General features: G+C 41.9%; 2 protein-coding genes across 4 annotated transcripts in view; one reads left to right on the top strand and one right to left on the bottom strand.

Annotated features, from left to right (window-relative positions):
* The first annotated feature begins 157 nt into the window (after positions 1-157).
* VTI1B (vesicle transport through interaction with t-SNAREs 1B) lies at positions 158-13,332 on the top strand. Of its 2 annotated transcripts, XR_015288784.1 has the most exons (7): positions 158-341; positions 4,755-4,813; positions 6,440-6,631; positions 7,947-8,120; positions 10,030-10,091; positions 11,077-11,344; positions 13,072-13,332. XR_015288784.1 is itself a non-coding variant. In XM_023928310.2 (6 exons), the coding sequence occupies exons 1-6, from the start codon at positions 227-229 to the stop codon at positions 11,171-11,173; spliced, it is 699 nt and encodes a 232-aa protein (XP_023784078.2). In that variant the 5' UTR covers positions 158-226; the 3' UTR covers positions 11,174-12,231. The 2 variants fall into 2 exon arrangements, 1 of the variants encoding a protein (XP_023784078.2); XM_023928310.2 differs by lacking the exon at positions 13,072-13,332 and having other exon boundaries at positions 11,077-12,231.
* Positions 11,346-19,267, bottom strand: part of ARG2 (arginase 2) — a 20,922-nt gene continuing 13,000 nt past the window's right edge. For both annotated transcript variants that reach the window (XM_086895909.1, XM_086895911.1), the window contains 6 exons: positions 18,735-18,912; positions 17,787-17,946; positions 14,292-14,386; positions 14,061-14,165; positions 12,678-12,814; positions 11,346-11,773 (listed from right to left, as the gene is read on the bottom strand). In XM_086895909.1, the coding sequence (XP_086752035.1) occupies positions 11,568-11,773; positions 12,678-12,814; positions 14,061-14,165; positions 14,292-14,386; positions 17,787-17,946; positions 18,735-18,912 (881 nt within the window). In that variant the 3' untranslated portion in view covers positions 11,346-11,567. The remainder of the gene's footprint in view (positions 11,774-12,677; positions 12,815-14,060; positions 14,166-14,291; positions 14,387-17,786; positions 17,947-18,734; positions 18,913-19,267) is intronic.

The following is a 19,267-nucleotide window of genomic DNA, read 5'->3' as shown; positions in this document are numbered from 1 at the left end:
GAGCAGCGCGGTGGCGGCTGCAGCGGTCCCGCCGGAGCCGGGGAGCCCCGGGGCTGCACCGGCACTGCCGGCCCGGGGCGCTCGGTGGCGGCAGCGGACGAGCGCCCCCTAGCGGTGGGGGCACGGCCGCCTCCGCGGGACTACAGCTCCCGGCAGGCAGTGCGCGAGGCCCCGGCGGCGGAAGCACCGGGCCGGGCAGGGCCGGGGGCGCGGGGACTGTGGGGCCATGGCGGGCCGCGGGTCCGCGTCCTCGGAGCACCTGGAGCGGCTGCACGAGATATTCCGCGGGCTGCACGGAGACTTGCGGGGCGTCCCCGAGCGGCTGCGGGGCAGCGCGGCCGGTGAGCCGGGGAGGTGGAGTGGACGTCCCTCGGGGCCGGGGTGAGGCCGCGGTCCATCCGGCCGGAGCTGCCTGGCCGGCGGTGGGGCCGTGGCAGGAGTGCCCGGGTGCTTCTCATTAGACAGGCGTGTTTGAGCAGCTGGGAAGGCAGTGTCCCCTCAAGACTTTGTCGGGGCCGGGGGCGCTTTGCAGTTGTAGGGATTGGGGACGTCCCTTCTGGTAGGCGCCTGCTGGGAGGAGGCGGGTGGCTCTGCCGTGTGTGGCTTTCAGCTGCTGCCGTGTCCTGGTGGCCGTGCAGGTGTGTGGCTTCACTCCCCTGGAGCTCCTCTGCTCTGGCAAATTTCAACTCCGTAGCCAAACACTGCCGTGCTAGGTTCACAGCATCAGTCTCTGAGAAGGAGTTCTTATTTGGATGCTATTTCATGCTGTTTCTATTTGAACTGGAGTTTAGCCTTGGAGAACAGGAGGCTCCGGGCGACCTCTCTCCACAACCACCTGAAAGCCAGGTTAGGGTCGGCCTCTTCTCCCAGGCGACCAGTGACAGGACAAGAGGACACAGTCTTGAGCTGTACGACGGAAGGTTGAAGTTGGACTTTAGGAAGAATTTCTTTGCAGAAACGCTGATTAGACATTGGAGTGAGCTGCCCAGGGAGGTGGTGGAGTCACCCTCCATGGAGGTGCTTAAGGAAATAAACTTTAAATAAATCCAGTGCCACTGGATGTGGCACTCAGTGCCATGGTCTAGTTGACAAGGTGGTGTTAGGTCAGATGGACTCGATGACTGCAGAGGTCTTTATCAGCCTGACTGATTCTGTGATGCTGTAACAACTGCAGTGCTTTGAGGGTTTGGGTTTCCCCCCCTTTTTAAATTTGCCTATGTTGGATTCACATTTAAAACCTCATTAGCAGAAATAGATGCAGTTTTTATTGTCAGAACTTCCCAGAAGCATCTGTAGATTTGTTGGAGAATGTTTGCATTTTAAATTAGTTTTAAAAGTCTGGGGTTTGTGCACTATGTACTCACAAAATAGAGAAAACCTATTATCGTAGCTATGCTAAGTAGTATTAAAAGCACAGCCTGGTTTTACAGCTATCCTTCATACCACACCAGTGGGTAAAATGCTCTGACAGAACACTCCTCTGTGAGGGTCTGTGCTTCTGATTCGGTCCTTGATACTTGGCAGCGTTCTGAGAACCAGAAAAGGAAGCGATGTGACAAGGAGATTTTTGCCACTGTCATTGAATGCCTCTGATGAAACCCTTCCTATGAGAAGTGTAATCCACAGCTGTCATGAGCTGCTGTAGCTCAGCTCAGCTTTTGTACCCCAGTGATGAGCAGGGGCTGTCAGCCACGTTCTGCCGTAGTGTTCATTCTCCCACAGTTGATCAGTTTTGCATAAAATCATAAAACCAGTTTGTTCAGAATATACCAGTCTGCACTAGATAACACAGAGCAGGAAACGCTTAATGTCCTGTTTCTTACCTGGCTTTCTGTTTAATAACAGGCTAAATTCAGGGTCAGTCCTTGTCATCAGCATTTCCAGAAAGTTTGGTACAAGAAAGGTGTTGAAACCTGCAACTGACAACTTGTAAACCTGACTTAATTTCACTTATTTTCACATTTCTATAGAAATGAGCATGATCAGTTTCCTGCTGAAGTAAAACTTTGTCAGGTCTCCTTGACAGTGTGGAAGTCGCAAGCAGTGAATTCTGTGCCATGGGCTTAAATGGAATATTTACAGGCAACCATTTTTGCAGTACTTGGAATTTTTTTTTTAATAGATTTCAAATAACTGCCAGCTAATTTTTCATCCATGCTAAAAAAATTTAATACAACTGTTCTAGTCTTTATTTTTTTTTTTCTGCAAAAATACTGGCATTATTTTTTGGAAGTGTTTCTAAGCAAATTTAAGATTTAGGAATTTGTCTATCTGGCAGAGTCATTCCACTCTCCTAATGTTCTTTGTTTGCCTTTTTTTCTTATGAGGAGGGAGTATATCTTTATTTTTCAAGTTATCTGATCCCAAAATATTCAGGATATGATGAAAGAGACCTTGGAATACTCTTTTAAGACAATTCCTATGCTCCAAAAGCAACACATGATCTGTAGTCCTTGGGACATCTTCGAGGGGAAGAGGTTTGGAAATGGTGTTTTACTCTATATAAACAAGATGACAAATTCCTAATTCTAGAAACACTCTTTTTTTCCTCTTCCAAATTTGTCAGAAGGGGAAACAGCCTAGATAAGTTTCAAATCATGTCTTTTCCTCTAGGTGAATTCCGTTAGCTGTGCTTTCCCACTGAATCTCTTCCTAACTGGTTGGCAATAAATCAGTTAATTGTCAGTGAGCATGTGGGTAATGCTGCTGTGGCACAGGCACTGCTGCTGCGTTTTAGAAGTTCTGTCCGTGTGCTTTGAGTTGTGGTTCGATGCAGAGTGATGCCAAGTGAATCAGTGTATTTTGTCATTTCTGGATACTGGCTAGGTCCAATAGAACGTTTTCAAGCCACATTGCTGGATTTCTTGTTGGCCTGTCAACAAAAAGGTCTCAGGCTATTGTTGCTTGGCTTCCCTAAACCATTCCATGATTCTGCGCCTTTTGGGAGCTGGCATTTCTTTGGCTGCAAGCTTATAAGTGCAGCATCTTAGTCTGCATGGGAGAAATAAAGCAGGGAAATGCTGCTTTTCCAGATCTGTGATGGGTTTCCATGACTTTGAAGCAGCAGTGGGTTTAAGAGAGCACTGCTTGAACCAGATTAGTGAAATGACCTGTATGAAACAAATTACTGACTTCCAGAGGCTGTTTTTCCACATTTCACTTATAACCCACTTATAATTTCACTTGTAACCCAGCTACACAAACAATGGTATCAGCACAAATGTATATGGTGGCAAATCATGGAGGAAGTTGAGGAGAGTGTATTTAGGAACCTTCTAAGTCAGCATTTCTTCCTGAAAAAATTGGGATGTGAAATTGCATTTCCTGATACCAGTTGATGTGTAGTATATTAACAGTCATGATGTAGCTTAGTCTGTAATAATTCCTTGTGCTATGTGAGACCAGAGCTACTTCTTTAGATGATGGGTTTTAGTTCTGTCTTAAGTTCTCTACAGTTCAAGTTCTGGGCTCAGTCTGAATTTGAACAGAGGAGGAAAGCCTACAGCTTAGGCATATTGTGTATGTGAGAGGAGCTATATGCCAGTGTTCTGAACACTTCAAATTTTTTCCTATATTCTGTGGTTTAAAAGCTACTCCTTGAGGACTGTGCTTACCAAAAGGCATTATCAAGTGAGTTTTTTTACTGTGATGATGTTTTTATAATGTTGTATGTAATTTTGTCTTTAATCTAATTGGAGGGTTTTACCAAGATGGCAGTCTACATTTTCTGCTGCCTAGAATGTTGTTTAAGACTGAATAATACCCTTTTGAGACAGGTGAATTAAGCTAGGTGTATAATTATCAAATTACTGGTAGGATTTGGTTTTGTTTTCAATATTCTACAACAGCCCTCTGGTGTTCATCTTCAGTGCTTTTGCAAAAGATTACAGAACATGTGTTTTTGCTCAGCTGAGTGAAGTTTCAGATTTAGACTTTCATTGATGGTAGATGTTAAGAGAGATATGATAGGTTTTTAACACATGAAAAATACACGCCTTAAGGTTTTGTTTAAAAATAGAATAACCCATTAGTTACTAAAAATAGTGAAACCCATTCTTTGGTCTCCAAAACCCTAGGTACACAGAGCTAGGTAAATGACTGTCTCAAACAACTAAAATGTCTAGTTGGCTGATTCAAACAACTCATGTTGTTCCAGAAGAGGGAAGCATTTGGGCTTTATTCTGTGAACCTGAGGTGATACCTTGCTGGCATCTTTTATCTCAGAGAACTCTGGAATGCTCATTCTGTGTACTTAGGTTCTTTATGACTATGGGAATACAGAGTGCCAGATCTCCCAGGACCTTCAGGGCTCACTTGAAAATGTAGTGTTCTGTTTAAATCCAAGTTATAGTTTCAACCTTCAGTAATCTTGCCAAGTGTTTGCAAAAAATAAGAAATATATTTATGAACTGTTTACCAATGTGTCTTCTTTGCTGTTCTTTCACACTAAATGTTTTTCAACATGCAATTCTGTCAGTGGACATTGAAGGACAGTAGGTCAGAAAAATATTTGAAAAATCACTTCTTTTGTCTACCAGAGGCAGTGTTCAGCATTTGGAAGAGTGATTTCTGCTCTCTTGACCCATTCCCTTCTGAAAAGTTGTAAGAATAAGCTGCTCCCATTTGAGATAAATTTTGACCTGGTGTTCTGCAGCTAGCTGTCTGTGGCAGCTTCCCTGTTTCTAATGGATTGAATTGGAGTTCTGTTGTCATTTCTCTATAGTTTATCTGACATACTGCTTTTACTTTCCCAGAGGAGAAGAAAAAACTGGTTCGAGAATTCGATGAGAAGCAGCGTGAAGCCAACGAGACGGTGAGTGTGAGGCTTCCAGCCTTCCTGATGGGTGAAAGACTGATGCCTTAAAAAGGGCAATACTACAAATGTTACATTTTTATGTTACTATTCTGGCGGCAGGAGTTTAATTTTTTTACTGTTTGATGATTGATCTGATAGGTGTGTCTGTGTTTGTTAAGACTGTTGTGTATACTTATATACATAGACAAATATTCTTATGTGTCTTTTGAGGGGGTTTTGAGAGCTTGGTTTTGATACTGCCTTCACTTTGTTGAAAAAAGTAGAGTGGTGGAGGTACAATTAAAATTGCTAGTGGTTTTAAGGCAAGCATGTAGAGAATTTGCTGCTTGGGGCTTTTTATCACCCTACTGTCTTTTTTCATGTTGGTCTTAGCCTGTCTGATCTTTCTGTAGTAGTGTATAGGCTTACAGGACAGCAGGTGATATGGAACAGCAACAAAAAGCCATGTGACTTGTCCTTTAAAACAAGACATTGTGGATTAAGCTTTCTTTTCATATTTCAATGTGCAGGTTGTTAGGTTGTTAGGACCTGCAGTGCAAGGTCCTTTAACTGGTTCAGGTCAATCCCTAATGTCAACACAGGCTGGGGGATGAACAGATCAGAGCAGCCCTGCCCAGAGGGACTTGGGGGTGCTTCTGGGTGAGAGACTGGACATGACCCAGCCATGGGCACTCCCAGCCCAGAGAGCCAAACGTGTCCTGGGCTGCATCCAGAGCAGCGTGGGCAGCAGGGCAGGGAGGAGATTCTGCCCCTCTGCCCTGCTCTGCTGAGACCACACCTGGAACCCTGCATCAGCTCTGGAGTGCAGCACAGGAAGAACAAGGAACTGTTGGAGTGAGTCCAGAGGAGGGTCATGAAGATTAGAGGGATGAAGCACCTCTTCTGTGAGGAAAGACAGATAATTGAGATTGCTCAGCCTGTAGAAGGGGCGGCTCTGGGGTGACTTTCAGCACCTAAAGGGAGCTACAAGAGAGCTGGAGAGGGACTTTGAATAAGGGCAGGTAGTGATAGGAAAGGGGTAATGACTTTAAATGGACAAAGGGTTAGACTGGGCATTAGGGAGAAACTTAACTGTGAGGTTGGTGAGACACTGGAACTGTTTTCCTGGGAAGCTCTGGATGCCCCATCCCTGGAAGTGTTCAAGGACAGGTTGGATGGATCTCTGAACAACTTGGTCTAGTGGAAAGTGTCCTTGCCTATGGCAGGGGTGTTGGAACAAGGTGGTCTTTAAGGCCTCTTCCAACCCAAACTATCCTATGATTCTGTCTCTGTTGTACAGATGTGACAGAAAGTTGTTACTCATCCTATAAATGCTTAAACTATAAGAAAGTGAGAATTTCAAATTTTGAAACTTAGAGTGATGTTTCAGGGGAAAAAAATCAAGCGTTTAAGCTTGGGAATTTTTTTTTGTTGAGGCATTATGTATCTGAAAATGCACATGGGCTCAACAGCATTGGGTAGTGTGGTGTACACAATACTGGGGCATGGGGTTTGGGGTTTTCCCCCTCAGCCAGTCCAACACAAACGTGTGAATCCCTTCATTTGGTGCTGAGTTTTGAGTACAGCTGCTGCTGGGAATAGATTTGATGTTTTAAAGAATAAACATGCTTTCTTTTGTTAAAGCTGCGGGAAATGGAGGAAGAACTGAAGTACGCTCCTGTGCCTTTCCGCAATCAAATGATGAGCAAAATCCGAGCATACAGAAGAGACCTGTCCATGTTCCAGAGAGAGATGAAAAGCACAGATCTGGGATTGGGCCGTGGAAACCAAGGCGATACAAAATACGGAATCTTCGCCACAGAAAATGAGCAGAGTGTGAGGATCAGATGTAAATTGTATTTAACTTGGCTGTGATTGTGCACAAGCAGTAGCGCAGATGTGTTGTTTACAGTGTTTCTACTTTAAACCACCTCTGTGCTTTTATAACTCACTGTACATCTCTCTGCATGTAACATGAATATCTCAGGGAGGGCAAAAAACACCTAGAACTCAGAGGAGAGCTTTTCTGTTCTAAAACAAAGATAGTAATGTAATCAAAACTGAACTCCTTGAAAGCCATGTGACTAGTAATTTGCACAACATTCTGTACTGAAACTCTTCATTTAATCATTCCCCTACAGAAGGAAAAACACAGAAGTGTTGCTACTTAATAAAAAGTTAACTCACCTAGTTCTAATCTCCAAAACTAGCAAAGTGTGAATCATGCATTGTATAGGTTCTTTGGTAGAATTATCTTTTAAGTGATCTTAGTGTAAATAGTTTCAAGAAAATACAAGGATTTTTCCTCTAGCACTTTTTTCACTATGGTTTTGCTGCTACAAAGTACACCAATTTCTTGGTACCAGATAGGCTTAGAGACATCTGAGCCAGTGAAACTGAATCTCTTTATTGTCTTCAAAGTGCTGTGATCCCTACAGAAAGTTCATGGAGGTGGGCTTTTCATTTTTCTGCCTTAGATGAGGATGGTTTGAGGGAGGTTCTTTGCTTAGTATTTCCTTCTGCTGTAGCTTAGGAAATTTTTGCATTTGATTCCTTTTGACTGATTACTCTAAAACCTGGGAGCAGGGTGATAGATTAGGCTTTCTGAAGCTTAAGAAAACACTTTATTTTGAGCTACCTTCTGACCCCAAGGTCAGCAAACATTCTTTATCCTCTAGCCCAGGCTACTGGCATGAAAAGAAGATCTTTGTTACTTAGCAGTCCATCTGTTAGTGCTGTTTGTTCCTAATCCTTTTGACTGTAAACTCTTAATTATCTCCCTGGCAACCAACTGTGAAGTCTCAAGGCTGACTTTAGATGTGAATGGAAGTAAAAAGTTAGCATCTGGAAAAGAAAGATACTATTTTCATGTAAATGTTCTTTGATGGAAGAGTAAATTGTTACAAAGAAAATTTTTTTGAACTGTTTTAACTCTTTAGTGCTGTATCCTTTTTTGAAATTTACCCAGATTTGGCCATAATCTTACAAAGTGAACAGGGCTCAGCCAAAATTAACTGGGCTGCATCAGTTAACGTAAGACGTACAGCTAATACAGATGGATGGCCTGTGGAGTTACATTTAAACTTTTTAATGTCAGAAGCCTTATACTTCTGTCTTTGTGCATAATAGTTACACATCCAATATTTTTCAGACTAATCTGCAGTCACAGAGGGTGCTGCTTCTCCAGGGCACAGACAGTCTGAACCGAGCCAGTGAGAGCATCGAGCGCTCGCACCGAATCGCTGCTGAAACCGATCAGATTGGCACAGATATCATCGAGGAACTTGGGGAGCAGCGGGAGCAGCTGGAACGCACCAAGAGCAGGGTGAGCAGGAAACTGGGCACTGCTTTGAAACAATCTGATGTTACTTTAGTAGGAACTGTATGCCAGTAATTACTCTCTTCCTAGGTGTAGTAATCCGATTGGGTATTTCTACAGACCAAATTCAGGCTGCCACGTTTCTATTTGTTCTCATAAAAGAATAATTAGAAGGGTCCAAACCCATGGTGGTCAGATGTCTGCTGCTGTGTCTGTGCAAGATGGGAGATTAGACCTATAGATTTGCTAGGAAAAAATAGCATTACTGAAAAAGTTACAGATTACAAAATTGTTGATGATTTGCCTTGTGACTAGATTACTAGTAAAAGTTAAGATTTTGGAAGCAGTTAGCAAGTTTTTGTTTTTGTAATGCAAAGAGATTTAGCAGAAGAATGATTACTTAATCACTAGCTTTCCAATATTTGCAGGGAGGGAGAAAATGTTGTGGAACAAGATGCCTATTCCTCATCCTTGGTTCAAGAGGCTCTGCTTCTGTTGCAAAAGCCTCAAAAACTAGTTTACTTGTTTTGTTTATACACTATGCAAAACTAACAATATGATTTTTGAACTAAGAAACTGACAGGATTTTGTGTGTGCAAGGGATTCCAAGTGTAAAGATTTTAGGTGATTGACTTCAGGAGACACTGAGTTTGGCAATTAAGCCCACTCAGCCAAAACAAAAAGCATACCCCTGCTCTTGGGAGTTCTTTCATTGCAACGAAGCCTGTAGCTTTTTCATTTAAGTAGTTCCGTCATTTCAGTCAGAATTTGATTTGTCCTGTTCCAAAATTTGGATTAGAAAGCGGGAAAGGAAATTGATCTTAAGTTTTGTAGGTATTGTTTTTGTCCTTTAGCTAATAAAAAATAGTACAGTCCTTCAGGCATCATAGTCTCTCAACAGACTGTTCATAGGAGCATTGAATTGTTTAGGTTGGAAAAGGCCTCAAAGATCATTAAGTCCAGCCATTAACCCGTCACTGCTGTGCTCATCACTAAACTGTATCTGTGACATCTGTTGTGAGCCTCTTAGGCAGTGAATTGTGGAACTGTGTGAACCACACATTCCAACTGGAAGCAGACTTTCTTCTTACTTGTTCTTTCATAGTGAAGATTTGAAATCTGCTAAGCTCCAAATGGACTTGATAGTTTCCTTCCCAGTTTTGTCCAGTCCATCTCAGTGCAAAGAAACATACAAGTAGTTTTGTAGTTGAGGGTCATGTGTTAAACTACAGAGGAATTGTGCAGTCTGTGATATAAGTGACCTGGTTTACCCTTCACTTCCCTAGAATGTTTGGAAGTGGAAAAGTGAAATTCTACCAGGGGATCAGTGGCCATGCATCATGAATCATATCTGTGAAGCAACACCTTTTTAGTCTATAACCTCACTTCATTACATGCTTCTTGATAGCTGACTAGGTATGCTGGGAAGTTCATTTCTGGGCAATACAAAGCTGAAATGGATTATCCATTAACAGCTCAGAGCTTGTACCCACTGGGTCACTTAGACCTGTCACTACAACACAGTTCTTTGATAGAACTTGAGCTGCATTTCAAACAGTTTGATATGCACTGCGGTGAACACATCAGTATCACTTTCTTCTAGTGTTAACAACTAGAATAATGAAATGAAACTTAATGAAAGAAGCTAATACCGACTTTCTGATATTTGTATATTAATTAGAGGCAGAAAGTGGTCTCAAATTGCTTATCTTTGTATATAGCTAAGGGAAAGTATACACAAAAGTCCCGATTTCTCATTAGAAAAGAGGAAATGCTTCCACCTGGTATTGTGGGTAGAAAACAACGTTGTGTCTATAATTCATTGCAACATTTCAACACCAGCTGCTTTCACGTGCATGTTCCCAGAGCTGATGTGTGTTTGTTTAAGTGACAAGTAACTTCTGTCTCTCTTCAGCTGGTGAATACAAGTGAGAACTTGAGCAAGAGTCGCAAGATTCTACGCTCGATGTCCCGGAGGTGAGTGGTGTGACTGACAGCAGCCTGAGGCACTGCTGGATTTAGAGGGGAAACGAGTATCAGCTGGGACTGCTGAGACATTTTAGGGAATGTGTAAACAGAGTATGTGCCCATATGCAGATGCTAATTTGTGTGTTTTCCTCTTTGGTAATTGCTTAATGGAGTACAGGCTATTGATCAGGATGATATGGGCTCTTTAACCATCCAAACCGTGGTGAGGACAGAAGTTACAGTCAATTGCTCCTTGTGCCTTCAGATGCCACGCATTTGGGTTGGGGAGAGCTGTGCCATAAATCACTGCAGCACTGGGCGAGTTAGACGCCTGATGACACAGACAAATCTGTTTAGCCCACACCAGCTAATGCCCTAGAGCAGTTAGTCCTAGGCTGGCCCACGAATCTCTGAGCCGGACCATCTACGGTTTTGATGGCTAAAATCTTGGCTTCGTAAGTGGATTTGCAGTTTAGCTGTATTGTTCAATTAAAAAGTTCATAAATTGTAAGTAGGTACTTATCTCCTCACAACCTTTCCTTTGAGCCCATTGCTAAAGGAAGTTGTGATAACTGTCTAGTTTTCAGTAGTAAAAGTACATAATTATTTAGAGATTTTAGTTTTTCTTCAACAACATACTTCACATAAAAGCACCACAATGAGGGTTTTAGCACAGGATGTCACGTATTGTTTTCCTCTTTGCTTAACTGGAGGAGTAGGCACATATAGAGCAATGATCTGCCTTCTGAGGGACAGGGGAAGAGGAACAGAACTGCTACTGCTGAAATAGGAGATTTAAACAGGATTTCCAAGAAAACATGAGTAGTGAACTATTGTGTTTGGCCCTTTCTGCTTGTTAAGAGCTTCTTGAAAAGCACAGTGTGGTCATGCTGAAACAGGGAAGGTAAGATAATGCTGATCTGGATCTAGAGTCTGCTTTCATAAACAAGGTGGAATGAAAAACAAACCTTGGATTTTTATTTTTTAATTCTAGAGTAACCACAAATAAGTTGTTGCTGTCAATTATCATCATCCTGGAACTGGCCATCCTAGGAGGTGTGATCTACTTCAAGTTCTTTCGCAAGAAATGAACATTCGTGACCAAGATGAGCTTTTCCACTGATGAGGAACAGGATGGGCTGTGTGCTCCCTTTGACTGTCTGAGGGTTGAACTGAGTCATGAGACAGCACATTCAACAGAAACTGTACTGACACTTGAAAGACAGAGAATGGGAGTAAAAAGAAACAGGCTTGAACTACTGGTAAGATTAATAAGAAGGTAATAAATATTTTATTGTCTCATTTTGTATATACTTAACTAAATGAATAAATCTTGGTATGTAATAAAGTAGCCACTGATCAATGGAAAAGCTAGTTTATTTAAAAATTGAGAAGTTAACAGTATTTGCCAAGTGTTGACAATCTATCCACTCAAGTGCCTCAGCAGAGCTCTGTAGTGTCCAATATATCCAACACTTTGGGGTCTTAAATCCTCACTTGCTCTTCACTGTCAGATTCATCTGGAGAGCTGGGTGTTGGGAGTTCATCGAAAGCAATGTGTGCACCTTCCCTTGTCTGCCCAAAGCACGTTGCTATCACATCGACTGCAAGGTGAGCAGTTGCTTTCACTGCCTCTTGAGAAGCTCCCAGCAGTGGATTGACTTCAACCATGTCTACAGCTGAAAGCATTCCTGTGAAAATGATGTGCAGCTTTGTTACTCTGACAAAGGGTACTGTCCTCTCCAAGGTTTTGTTCACAGCCTTTTATTCATTGCAGCAAGTCTGGTATTTGGGTTTGTGACCTACTCTACCCCTTAGACAACTAAGATTGGCTCTCATGTGAGGGATGAGGTTATTGTTCTCAGATGCAAAGTTGTGTTTTTAATTTGGTTCTTTCTTACGTCATCACTACCTCACTCATTCATGCTTTCAGCATTCAGGAAAAACGTTTGATGTTCCATACACTTGTACGAGAGGAATGTTTTCATAAACATTCCAAAAATGAGGGGTTACAAAATTTTCTCACATCGTATTCTTTTGCCATCCTATTAATGAATTTATAGACTATTGTCTGGTTGGGATTTTTTTAACCTTCTTTTACTGCAAATAATACTGTTTAAACATATTAAATAAAAACTTGATGGAATAAGATGAAAAGTCCTCATCTATTGAGTCAATTGCAGTATATTTTATGAAAGCTCAATTTGTTAGTCTTGAATCTTAGAATGGAACTTCAAACTATTTAAGATTGTTTGCACCCATTTTTATATTCCAGATGCCCATTTTCACATCTCACCTTATGTGTTTAGGATTAGGGAACAGTATTACACATTTTTGACATTAGTTGTTAACACACTGTGCATTTTATTTTCTTCTGCTAAGCTGAAGTTGTTGATGGCTAAGCTGCTTCCAACACCAAGGCAAGTGCTCAACCACAGGACTTCTTTCTCCCTTACTGAAAGCAGAATTGACTTTGCTGGCACCTTTGCTTTGACTACACTTACTGTCTATTTACACAGGAAAAACATAGCCCGTATGAGCTCTGGGTAGTTTGTTCTGTCCTTGCTTAGCCCCATACTGCTGGTCAGCTCCTACCTGTGTTGTGTATTTCCTCTGTGATGTACATGCCTTCTCTGTAAGTTAATCCACCTAGAACAGGAGTCCCCGTTGCTGGAGCCAGTGAGGGATCAAAAGCATCAATGTCAAAACTCAGGTGAATTGGTCTCTGTCTCCTGAGACAGAATAAAACAAGAAAAGCAATCTTAGATCCTTAAATGTTTTCTGTGTGCATTTCTTACTGTCCAGTCTAATCAGCAAAATAGCATCAAGCTCCTTGAACCATGTCTCACATACATTAAACATCTACTCAGCGAGGATTTGGTTGAAGATAAGTCCTTTAGTTCAAACCATATTAACTGGTATTTGTCATCTTAGTGGAATGATGTAGAGAAGTGTATGATACAATCCAGCCTTTTCTCCTTTTGTACAGAAAGCCAGGGTGAAGGCTGAAACACTGATGTGCATGGCAGCTAGGATGGAGGAAGCACCGAGCTCAAGGATTTCACTGACAGTTCATCAAGATGAGCATTTTTCAGGTCAATTCTTAAAGGCTGTGTCCAAACACTGCCATGTAGCCTAACTGCTGAAGTAGTAAAATATAATCTCAAACCTAAAATGTTAGTTACTTACTATATCATCTGCCAGCTGATGACAGCTTAATAAACTGGACACTGCTTGTCACTCAAATGAATTACTGAAGTGGCAGACTGCGTACTTCCAACTTTCTGCAGATGCTCAATAAGGAAAGCATCTGGATTATCATCTTCTTTACTTGGCACAGCTGCAGCTAGGAAGGGCGAGCACAGCTTTAGAAAACAGCAGCCTGCAGCTGCAGGTTCTAACCTGTAGGAGAGGTTACCCTTTCTAACTGACCTTCTTTCAGCTCCTAGACCAGCATGATTTGCTGCTCCCTGACCTGGTTCCCCAAACTTGAACAAGGGTGCAGTAGTGAGCTGCAGTAAGGGAGTGGTTAAAGTGAACTTTCCCAGTTACACTGGCACTGGCAGCTGCCATCAGGACATTGTGTGTGAGTGGTCTAAGGAGGAAGCCATCAAATGCTTCCCTCCCATACCAATAGCTCATTTCAAGTTACTGTCAAGTTTCTGTATGTATTTCTAAAAGCATAATGTGCATCCTGCACTCTGAGTTGATTCAAACATCTTGTCAAACTGCAGAAAATGCAGAATTACTTAACATAACCAAATAGTATAAAACAGAGCCATGACTGTAGTGAGTCATGTAACCTGTCTCAGCCATCTGCCAAAGACTGTGAAATGGTTCCAGTGCTGGACTTTCCTATACACAGGACACTGTCACAGTTCCGTACAGCCACCTTACATCAAGTGACCTTCATTTAAATGACTTTCAGGAAACCAGATGTTCAACAAGAGTAGTTTAAATTAGATAACAGTTTGTTACCTGCCCATCAGTTGTTCAAAGGTTCTTTCCATAACTTTCTGAATTCCAAGACGATCGATATCCCTCATGGAAAAATACTGGATGTCAAAGTTCTTCAAAATGTAACTGTGAAAATAATTTTTTAAAAACAATCATTACTGGTTTAAACTGAAATCTAGCAAGCCTTATGGACATAATTTCAAGCTCATTATTTCAGCCTTTACAAAAATCATTTAACCTAAACCAACTTACTACTCAGCAGGATCCACATCCCTCAAACCAATGTACACAATGTCAGATGCTGAAATGCAGGGCTTCAGCCAGGAAAAGCCAGGAAGTTGTGGTACCTGCAAGCAAAAGTTTGGTATTGGGTCAGTTAATACCTAACAAAATGCTTTTTAATGCTTCCCTGAAAATTTTGTATTAATTTATAGCATCTTTCTAGATAGAGAAAATTCTGCTTTTGGGGGTTCAGCTGATGTAATCAGTCCTTTCCTTCACTCCTGTGTCCAGCTCAGGTAAAGTGATAGGACTTTATCTGATTTGAATGTTAATGGATGAAGTTTTTAACACTTCCATATTTTCCAGTTTGAAGAGGAGGACTAAAAAGCCCAAATCCACAAGCAATAGGTAATTTGCATCAGTGAGTGTAAAGAGTAATGCTCAAGTACATATCCAGATGTAGATCACTTACACAGGGCACTTAATGGTGATGCTTAGGTGAAAGAATGAAAACCAAGACACCTTAGGAGAACTACCAAAGTCATGCAAACTTACAAAGACAGTATTAAAGGTGGATAAATTCAAGTGGGAAGTTGAAAAAAAAAGAAAAAATAAAAGAGTGGAAAAAAAGCAGGGCAAGAAGTTGGACCTCCAGAGTGGGCTACATCATGCCGGCTTCTCATGCAGAATTGAAGCGAGTAAGTCAAGGACAGCAACTGAAAGATTATGAAGTCATAATTTTTCAGCTTTGGTAATTAAGTAGTCACAGTATGGAATTATAAAAACATTCAGTTAGTAATGCCTACTAATTTTAAGACTCATTTAAATTAACTCAAATTACTCTTCTTTCAGCTCTGAAAATGGCTACAGCCAACATAGCTGTCAAGCTTCTAGAAGGGTTTGTTTCCCTCCTAGACTTCTCAGTTACTAATTATATTCTGATTACTATATTGGATGTTTTTAATAGTTAACACATTCATAGCCATATGTAATTGCATTGGGCTAAATTAGCACAGATTATAAAAGTATTTGCTACTCTAGGACAATGACCTGAAATTTCTCTAGACATAAATTAAGAAAAGGGATAAATGAATTGGAGAGCACTAGGAAAAATAAATTCAGGTTTCAAAAATGAATTCTGCAAAACTCATCACCACACTATAAACTGAGCATAATAATGATAATATTGTCAGATAATATTATCTAGTATCAATGATTCAGTAGACTAAAGCTGCAATTACACCACTTTGTTTGCAAATAAATAAAATTGAATGTATTAACTGCCTTTGACAGGTTCTTTGTTACAATGGAAAAGGAGTTGCATCAGCCAGAGGTGCAGGCATTTTGTGGGAAGGTATTATAGCAGTTTGTGAATTTGGATGGTTCCAGGAGCCCTGAAGCAGTCAGGAAAGGATGATAATTTTTTTTGTCCCATTATTGACTCAACTGCTGTACTGGATGAGAGTAAGAGGGTGAGCCACACCAACAGAGGGTGTGGCTCACCCTCTTACTCTCATCCCGTACACATAACCAACTGTTATGTGTGCAGGAGGGTACTCCTGCACACATAACAGTTTGCTCCAGAGTCAGAGGGACATTAACCAGACAAACCATTGCCAAAGGCACATTCTGCTACTGCTAAAGAGCTGTTTAAAAATTCATAGTGCTGTAGAAGCCTCATGCTACCAGCAGGACTTAGTTGGCTTTCCACCCTCTATACAGGAATACAGTAGGGTAAGAAAAACCCCAGCTGAGTGCACATGCCTGTTTGTGCAAGTGCACAGCCAAGTCTTGTGTGAGCGCCTTCTGCACAGGCATCTGCGCTGCTGGAGTTGAGCTGGGCTTGTGACAAAACCAGCACCATGCCTGAGTAGCTTGCCACTAAGCATAGCCTAATCCTATTCTCTCTTCACTACTGCTGCTCACAAGAAAGCTGCTCCCCCACTCACCCCAGAAAGCTTACAGGTATTCTTTTAGCATGTCAAAAAAGCCCAATAATTGTAAAAGAATTACTGCTTTTCTATGCTGCTTAAGAACTGGAACCCAGCAGACCAGTATCTTCTCCTTCCTCAGCTCTCACAGAACTTTAGTTTTTCCCTGTTCTCACCAAGCCATAAACTGTTCACCTTAGGTGAACCCTAAAATTCACAAAATTGTCTCTTTCTCTTCTTATCTCCCTTAAGAAAGTTGTCAAAAAGAAAAAAAAAATCACCCTCTTTAACTTATGGGCAGAAAAGTAGAAGTACAGTAACCTTTTCACATTCAGGGGGTGTTCCAAAAAGCCACATTTAGTTTTGCATTACTTTGGGAATTCCAACACATCTGCATCTTAGACATGACTAGAAAGAGTGAAGTATATAAAAGCACCAAACTTGTGGATGGAAATAATTCAAAACAATTTGCAAGAGAAAAAGCAGAAGAGCTTTATGAGATTGACTGCTGTATTGCCATGCTGAACAAGAACTGATGCACTGGTATCTTCAGTAGCCATATAGATTTAAAAATACTTGTTCTTGCTTGGAAAGGGCATACATCCAGCAGCACAGCACCCCAAATTAGTCAGAGAGAACCAAGAAATTTAGGAATAATAACAAGCAATGCAGAGTGCCAAAATAAAGCAGTCAGGTTTTCTGCAGCTCCAGCATCCATTCTCAAGATGCAGTTGCTGATCCTGCTTTCTCTCTCCAGCCTGAGCTTCAGCAGAAGCAGGTTGTTGTACCAAGGTCCCTGCTGCAGAGGCCTCGCTGTTCACTGCACGGTGCTGCAGGTCCCTGTACAGGGTGATACAGCCCACATAGGCCAGGCAGAGTACATAGGCCTTAGGTCAGCCTAAGGTTCAGCATCTTGACAGCAGCAAAAATGGGCCATGCACATTCCCTGTGCCCCAGGAAACAGCTTTTTTGATAATTTAACCTCTTCTCCAAGAAAAAGGCTCTCTCTTTAAAAGTTCACTGCAAGCAGTTACAGCTGTTCTGATTTGTAATATTTACAGTAGAGCCAATGCCAGAGCAGCCAGTTAGGAGAGATCATACAGGAACAGCCCCTGTCAGGCCCCAAGGTTGTCAAAACATGGAAGAGCCAAACTAAGCAGAAGCAGCGTGCAAGGTATGCAGGAACCAGCTGTTTCTGGAGGTGAGCTCAGCTCGGCTCTCACAGGCTGGGCTGAGGGGAGGTTCCTGCTCAGTTGGTAGCAGTGCTGCCATTGCCCAGCCTTGGCAACAACTTGTGACACAGGAGAACCACAGTCAGCTGTGTGCAGCTCACTGTGCAGCCCACGAGGGTGCTAACACAAAGAAAAGCTTTTTCTCATTTATGTTTCTGTGTCTGTATCTGTGTTTATATGTGTTTGTGGCACTTGTATATATGTGTGCATGTATGTGCACATGCACACACACAATCACGTATCTTTCCTTGTGCTCTGATAGAAAAGATCTGCACTTGCAGCAGGCAAGAAAGGACCCTATATCAGCAATGGTGCAATGCTCTGAGGTTGCCATGTAGGATAATAACAATCAGGATACTCACTTTATTTTGAAGCTCCCTCAGGAGAAATGAGAGAGGTTGTCCGTGGAGGCTTCCAGACTGAGTTGTGAGAGGCGTGTTGATATCAGCGTGTGCATCCACCCAGATCACTCCGAGGTGTGGGCACTGCCGTGCATGGCCACTGACAGAGCCAAGTGCCAAGCTGGAAGTACAGTAATAAAGTCTTTAGTGACCATTTCTCCTCCAGACAACTACAAGGACAATGGGAAGTCTCTCAGCTTCAGTCAGCCATGTTGTTACATTTCCTCACATCAGACATCTGTGACAATAAAGGAAACATCCCATACGAACTGCAGGGCATGCTGCTGCTGTGATTCCAGGAGGCCAAGTAACTATAGGGCTGTAGTGACAGATAAGCCAGAGCTTTCTGCTGTCACCCTTCCCACACACTTAATCTTCACCTGCTCTAGATCCAAATGCCCCAGAAAACATAGCCTTTTTTTATTCTAGTCATGACACCTTCCCCCACAATTCCTTCTTACATGCCCTACCATCTTAACCAATTCTCAGACCAAATGTTAGTGAAAAAGGAAAAAGATTCATTATGTAAGATCTATTGCAAAATTGTCTCGGTGTAGGCATTACAAACCTATCCTAAGATGTGATGGGCTAAAGAGACACATCACTAAACATTCAGCAAATAAAGAAACTGAACAGTTCCCCTGAAGGAACCTGATGAGTCAAACTTCCCCAAAGAGGAAATGTGTCTACACAACTGATCACAGACCAGTCTGGAACTGGTCAGTACTGTCTGAGAAGGTCAGGTTTTTGTAGCTGCCTTGTATGTTCCCCTAAATGTCCAACCGTAAGGTGTTGCCAAGAAATGACCCCCCAGTTATTTGTCCAGTCTCCTTGCTTTTTACATTAAACTCCTGTACTCCAAGTGTCAACCTGCAGCATGAACCACTAATTGTTTTTAGGTCAGCTCACCTGTGATCACCTCCTAAAGTCACACATCTGTGTCCAGCAGCTACTGCTCTGCTCACTGCATCAGCCAGTATCTGGCTGGCCAAGCCCACCGACCGCGGATATAAAATCAGGTTGTTGTACAGTTCATCATTGGGAACTTGAGTGAAATTCAAATCTCCAAAGTCGTGCACTTGGCATCCTGGGAACACAGCAACAAAAGAAGAAAGTGACTTATTTAAATACCTTCCCAGGGAAATGCTCAAAACCATTTGGGCGAGTATAAAAGGAACAAGAAAGGAATGGATCCATTTGACTATTTGCACAGGATGCAAACTCTCACAGCATTACAAATTAAAAAGTTTAAGACAATGTTATCAGCTTAAGACAGCTTTAGTTTAGCAATGAGCTATACCAATCATAAAAAGTAACTTAGAAAAAGTTTATATCTTAAAAAAATTATTTAACTATAAATTCTAACATGAAAAATTATACTCTGCATTGCCATCTTCTTTCCCATTTAGACAGATTTTATGCAGCCTCAAATAAGCTCAATT

Source organism: Cyanistes caeruleus, chromosome 6, assembly GCF_971803275.1.
Source record: "Cyanistes caeruleus chromosome 6, bCyaCae1.hap1.1, whole genome shotgun sequence".
Classification (NCBI taxonomy): Eukaryota; Metazoa; Chordata; class Aves; order Passeriformes; family Paridae; genus Cyanistes; species Cyanistes caeruleus.
Note: the sequence above shows the minus strand (reverse complement) of the source record. Positions and strands in the feature narration are given on the sequence as shown.

What these genes read in the sequence shown, in the direction of transcription:
- VTI1B (XM_023928310.2), top strand. Translation starts at nt 227, where the DNA reads ATGGCGGGCCGCGGGTCCGCGTCCTCGGAGCACCTGGAGCGGCTGCAC. An exon ending in AGCGTGAAGCCAACGAGACG is followed by an intron (nt 4,814 to 6,439) that starts GTGAGTGTGAGG and finishes CTTTTGTTAAAG; the next exon opens with CTGCGGGAAATGGAGGAAGA. An exon ending in TGGAACGCACCAAGAGCAGG is followed by an intron (nt 8,121 to 10,029) that starts GTGAGCAGGAAA and finishes GTCTCTCTTCAG; the next exon opens with CTGGTGAATACAAGTGAGAA.